This window comes from Corella eumyota, chromosome 7 (assembly GCF_963082875.1).
Source record: "Corella eumyota chromosome 7, kaCorEumy4.1, whole genome shotgun sequence".
In the NCBI taxonomy this organism is placed as follows: domain Eukaryota; kingdom Metazoa; phylum Chordata; class Ascidiacea; order Phlebobranchia; family Corellidae; genus Corella; species Corella eumyota.
This window is the reverse complement of record NC_137496.1, coordinates 10,743,010-10,749,497: the sequence shown is the minus strand read 5'-3', so window position 1 is coordinate 10,749,497 and position 6,488 is coordinate 10,743,010. Positions and strand designations below refer to the sequence as shown.

At 28.1% G+C, this 6,488-nt stretch overlaps 1 protein-coding gene across 1 annotated transcript in view; it reads left to right on the top strand.

Moving 5' to 3' along the window:
• The first annotated feature begins 5,420 nt into the window (after positions 1 to 5,420).
• The window catches only part of LOC145759987 (zinc finger homeobox protein 4-like), a 29,594-nt gene continuing 28,526 nt past the window's right edge, over positions 5,421 to 6,488 (top strand). The window contains exons 1-2 of the mRNA XM_082573848.1: positions 5,421 to 5,828; positions 6,095 to 6,233. Of these exons, the coding sequence (XP_082429974.1) occupies positions 5,443 to 5,828; positions 6,095 to 6,233 (525 nt within the window). The 5' untranslated portion in view covers positions 5,421 to 5,442. The remainder of the gene's footprint in view (positions 5,829 to 6,094; positions 6,234 to 6,488) is intronic.

Sequence of the window (6,488 nt, the reverse complement as noted above, 5' to 3'; positions counted from 1 at the left end):
CATTTCAATTAAATCAACCTTAAGAAAATAAGCCTTTAATTGTATTCATCCGCCTAAAAACAACATCATATAATAATGAAAATATTCGTAAGGGCTAGAAAACGAGTCCTCAATCGTCTGTTATCAATTAATCAGCATCATTGCTTTCAATAACAAAATACGCGGCAATTCTTTCAGTTATTTACATAAGGAATCGTTCATTAAGGCTGGTATAGTGAAGAATAATAGATATTGAGTCTAATATTGTTTTCATATTTTCATTTGAGAGCGCGCACGAGTTAATATGAAAAGAAATAAATGGTTAATTACACCACGCCTGACTTCGCTGTCTTTGTCTTGCGCGCCGAAATTATCGCGGGTTGTCCTGACAACAGCCCGCTAAAGAAATCCTGGAATTCGCTCGAACAATGGACGCCGCGAACGCTTGATTAGGCGTTTTAAACACAACGCTGATTGCTTGGTCTATTGTCTACCTTTTAAATGCATCTGATGAGTGATAATTTCCTCGAAATTTTCGCTTTATTGAAAATTTCGGTGAATAAAACCACGTGGCATTGAGTAATAATTTTGTGCGGATATTAAAAATGTAAATGCAAGTTTTATGCAATTAGGCCCTTTGATAGCAGATTTTATAATTAATTTTGGGAGAAATTTTTACATAAAATTTGAAAGTACAAAAACACTATTTTTACCTAAACGTAACACACCATTTTTTAAAATTTAAAACACCAGTTTTTATCAAAATGCTAATACCATTTTCGTTGCAAAATGTAAAACACCAATTATTTAAAAATGTAAAACACCATTTATATCAAAATTTTTAAAAAACACCATTTTTATGGCAAAATGTGAACACCATTTTTATCAATATGTAAAACACCATTTTTATCAATGTGTAAAACACCATTTTTATCAATATATAAAACAACATTTCCATCGCAAAGTGTAGAAAACACCATTTTAAACGCAAAATGTAACCAATTTTAAAATTTAACCCCTGTTTTTATAAAATTTTTGTAAGTACTTAATATATTTAGAATGTGTATTTAAAGTGACAGAACCCTAATCCAACAAAACAAAAAGTTACAAAGTAACTAAAACCACTTTCCAAAACTTTTTATGTCGAAATTCCATTTTCGCTAAAGCAACAAACGGCATTGTTTCGTCATAAACTGTTCCGCGAATGTGGAGCTTTAATTTTAATGGACTCGGCGGGATATTAGGAAGATTGATAACAAAAAAAATGTTGTTAAAATCATAAAAATCGTTCTTAATTGTCGGTTAAAAACTTTTCTCTATTTGCCCAGTACTTAAAAAGTAATCGCGCTTTGATATTAGCGCGTTGTACGCTCTCATTAATAAACTTTTAGCGTCCCTTAATCTAGAATACTTTCTTTTGTGATGTCATAGATTAAAATCTCGAAAAAAATCGACGCCAGACGGAATTAAGGATTTTTTATATTTTTTTGGACCCTAAATTGGAAGATTAATATCGAGGACTTTTCCCATGGAACGAAAACTAAAAAAAAAGTTAGATTAAAGTAATAAGACCATGTTGCGAGTGAGAATTTAAACAAACAATCGAGGATAATAGAAAACGCGAGGCTGGATGGGGTAGTTAGGATTAGTATTGCTTTTAATGGAACCCGAATTCGCGATAAAATGTTTTTAAAAGCCGCAAAAAAGATCAAAACGCGAGATTTTGCGAAGAAATATTAATTGCTTCGATCCATCACGTAACAACAAGATGATTATGACGTCATAATATGTAGAATATCCGGGTTTTAAATATTAGAAAAACACTAAAATGATTTAAAAAAATGTTGGCCAAAAAAAATGATCTAGTTAGTTAATTTAAACTAAAAATCAAACTTACAAAATTAAGGACAAAAAAATTCAAAATTGTAAAAAAAAAATTTAATTTTCTGTTTTTTACAATTAAAAAAAATCAAATTAAAAAAATAAAAACCTAATTTTAACAATTTTTTAACAAAATTCCACAAACAAACAACTAGATCCTTACAAAACAAATAATATTTTAATATAAGCCTTACAAAACATCACAATTATTCCCATGCGAGATGTAATTACCTATTAACGATAAACAGAAAAAATACATCTTCCCTTTTTCGCAATATTAATGAAAAGAAACAGACCGAATTTTCACTGATATTTAACCCAATCGGAATTAAAGCTCACCAAGCGTAACGACTTGACAATTTTTAAGGTTTTTATTAGACAAAGGCGTTTAGAGCCTGATCAGACACTATCTTAATATCATAGAACTGTCGTTAAAAAGATTATTATGTCAGAAAAATGTTATTTCATAATTTCAACGGTAATTTTCAAGAATTAGGCTTCAGTATTGAATTTTTTAAGTATATACACAAAGAGCTAGATTAGAGTAGCAGTTGTTTTAGGATAGATTGGGCTACTTGATATAGTCAAATAATAGCACTAAAAGATCCGTGTATTAATAAGATAAATTATTAAAAACAAGATGGCCAATCATGTATGCATTATTGATTATTTATAACGAAGCTATAATTGATATTTTGTGCCATTAAGCCAATTTCGCGAGATGACTTTATCACCTTTCGGTCCGCGCGATCAGCTCGACCTATTAACTATGACGTCATAAGAAAGAACAATAAACCCGCGCGCTTGCATCTTGACCACGTGCATTGTAAAAATAGGGGGAAACCCCTAGGGTGGCACTAACATTCGTATGACTATTATACGAAAATGTGCTGACTATATACAGAAAATGATATTTCTATAGGTTTCGTGTTATAAGACTTTGTAGGTATAGTCGTCTTAAAAATATTAAATAATTCTACCTTGGGTTTGTCCGTCGTTGACATTTAACCTCTTGAACTCTTGACCTTCGAACGTTGCTCCAATTGTCCATAACTTCACTTTTTTCTGGATTTCTAAAAAATAATTTGTTAAATATGATAAAAAAGAAGTTGTATATATTTAAAAATGACATATTAAATTAAATAATATGCAAATTAATTTAAATTGGAAAAAATTCTTTAAATTAATTAGATTGTTTTAAAATATCATGTAATAACCTTACGACATTTAAATACATAAATATAAGACCTGCATAAAATATTTAAATTTTAAAAATAAATGTTGTTACAATTTAATTTTTTCGCACCAATAGAGCAATTAATTACTGAGTGTAAACAGTTTATAGCGTGAAAAAGCAAGGTTTTTATCATTAGAGCGTAAACCTATATATCCGGACTTTAAATTATAATTTTAATTAATTTTATTGTAACAAAAAAGGATTTTTTATAGATTTAAATTTTAAAATGGAAAATCAAGATAATGAATTAATTTTTAAATATTTTGGATTCAATTTTTGGGAAAAGTTTTGAATTTTTTGAAATATTTTTAAAATGCAGTTTTTATTTATTTTAAATGTAGTTTTTATTCAGACAAAAAATGATTTTTTTATAGATTTAAATTTTAAAATGGAAAATTAAGATAATGAATTAATTCTAAAATATTTTGGATCCAATTTTTGGGAAAAGTTTTGAATTTTTTGAAATATTTTTAAAATGCAGTTTTTATTTATTTTAAATGTAGTTTTTATTCAGACAAAAAATGATTTTTTTATAGATTTAAATTTTAAAATGGAAAATTAAGATAATGAATTAATTCTAAAATATTTTGGATCCAATTTTTGGAAAAAATTTTGAATTTTTTGAATTATTTTTAAAATATAGTTTTTATTTATTTTAAATGTAGTTTTTATTCAGAAAAAAAATGATTTTTTTATAGATTTAAATTTTAAAATGGAAAATTAAGATAATGAATTAATTCTAAAATATTTTGGATCCAATTTTTAGGAAAAGTTTTAAATTTTTTGAAATATTTTTAAAATGTAGTTTTTATTTATTTTAATTTTTTTAATTTTTTGGGGGGGGGGGGGAATTTTAAAATATAATTTTTTTTTGAATTATTTTTAAAATATGATTTTTATTTAAATTTTCGAACGAAAATTGTCACACAACATTTCCATTAGGTTCGGCCTAAATTAACCCAGACCTACAACAAAAGAAACTCGAAATTAAATCAACAATCCGAAGTTAAAACCGTTAACATTTCGTTTTTTTATGAAAAGTGCTCTCCAAAATTGATCACAATACAATAAAGGCGGTTTGTGTGAACATTATGACGTCATAATCAACAATCGCGCTATATACAATAGGGGCTAATTGTTGTTATAAGGTAATTAGTCATTCTTTGTTAAGAGATAATGAAAAAATTCCAATTTTTTCGCGTATAAAGTAAATTATGACAAACAATGGATAAATAAGGAACCGGAATTTAATCAAAAACGACAGAAATTTTAATATTTTATAAACTGTTACCTTAGATGTTTTGTATCAATATTTAGAAAATGATCAGCTGTTTAAAATTAATTTTTTAATTCAATTTAAAAGTAATTCAGTCAATTTTAAAGACTTGAAATTTTTGAAAGCGTTTTTTTATATTTACCAAAAAAATTAAGTATAAAATTTAAATTACTTTTGCTTTGAGATAGAATAGTTAAAGATATAATATCACAGGTGGCATTTTGCGAGTTGTTTTTCTGGAATTAAATTCCAAATTTTACTGCGTTTAAAAATTAACTATCAGATATTTCGACAATTAACATTGATTTAAACGCTTTGAAAATCCTATATTCGACTTTATACCAGCAGTATTACATTTTAATTAGGGCTATATGGAATTTCGTGTGCTATAGGGTCCTGAAGTCGTTAAAATCTTAATGTTTGCTTTTTATTTTTATGGGCTTAATTATTACTCTAGTCGTAATTAGGCCTAGCGCATCAGAGTTCTCATTAAAAAATTCGAATTGTAACGTAACAATGTTTAATCTGTTCTACGTCACAATCAACAGATTGTCCGTGTTTGTATATCGCCGTTGTCTCTTTTGTAGGATTTCAAAAAGCCGTCAAAAAAAATCGGGCCGCGTTGTTAATTGTTTGAATTAGTGATTATTTTAATGAGCAAGGAGTAAGGCGTGGTGTTGAAGAAACTATGTCAGCAGCGTTATTCAATTAAGTCACCAACTTCTCTGAGTCAGTCTTGTTTAAAAGATATTTATTTTTAAAGGGGTTTATAGCACCAGGAATTTAGAATTCATTTTTGGGGATTTTTAGAAATTTTAACTGGAAAATATTTCAATGTGTTTAAACTAACAAAAAATTAAATAAAAAGTCATAACCTAATTTTTTTATGACTTTTAGGACCAAATATATCTTAACTAGCTTAGAATAGCCTAGACACGACGTCATCAACATGACCTATGACGTCAGGGTTTATTTATGAATCATCAAGATTTCTAGAATCGTAAAAATCGTTAAAATTACAAAGTCGTTCGTTATTTAGATGTTTTATTAAAGCCTCAATAAGTTAATTATGACGTCAGAAACGCGACCACGTGACGACATAATACCCAAAAGTGACGTCACATTAAAAGAATCGAGCGTTAAAGAAGATGAAAATATTTTCCAAGGAAAAATAAACTACAAAATAGATGGAAACAATCTAATTGTTCAACTAAATAACAAGGATTATGACGTCACTGATGATGTCACGCAGCAAGAGAGTTTAAATGTGAACACAAACAACAACAAAATTGAGAATTTTTCAAAATATCTTACCTTTATCGAAAACGAAAACCCTCCGACGACTGGTTTCGAACCCGAGACTCCGATACCACGAAGATTCCGCATCCGAGACGTCTCCTCGAAAACTACGTGTTCGGAAGTGACGTCACGCTCTAATAAAGAGGCGAATTCGAGGTATTAATTTGTTAAAAGTTGTTGAGTAAATAAAGCTGTTGAATTAGCTGAACAATCAAGATTTAATCACCTTACCGTCACGTGACTTTATTAGGGCGAAACGACGCGAAAATCGTTAAATTCGCGACATTTCGAAGTAGAATGCAAAGAACAAAGGGTCATTGTTACAAAAAAACAATTTAAATTCAAAATGTCCTCAAAAAATATTGTAAAAAATGATAAAGTTTAAAAATTTTACAAAATGCATAAATTCTTACATTTTCTAGAACTCCTCTGCTTCTGTGCCTTCCATGCCGTATGACCTTTGACCTGATGACGTCATACGTTGATCACGTGACCCAGAGACACGACCTTGAAGTTGGAGTGGAGTTAAGGGGTTGTGAAAATGTTTCTTCAATTGTCCAGGTTGCAAAATAAAAACTAAAAAAAATAAAACATTTTGAAAAAAAAAGAATTTTAATCAAAATAATTTGGGAAAAAATTTAATTAAAACATTTTTATTTTTATTATTTTATAAAATATCCACAAATTTTTATTTTAAATATACCCAAAATTTATGAAATAATAATACCAGCATTTCCAGGGGTTTAAAAAATCATATTTAAACAAGTTTATGTTTATAATTCACACACATAACATTGTTACATCATTAAAAACATA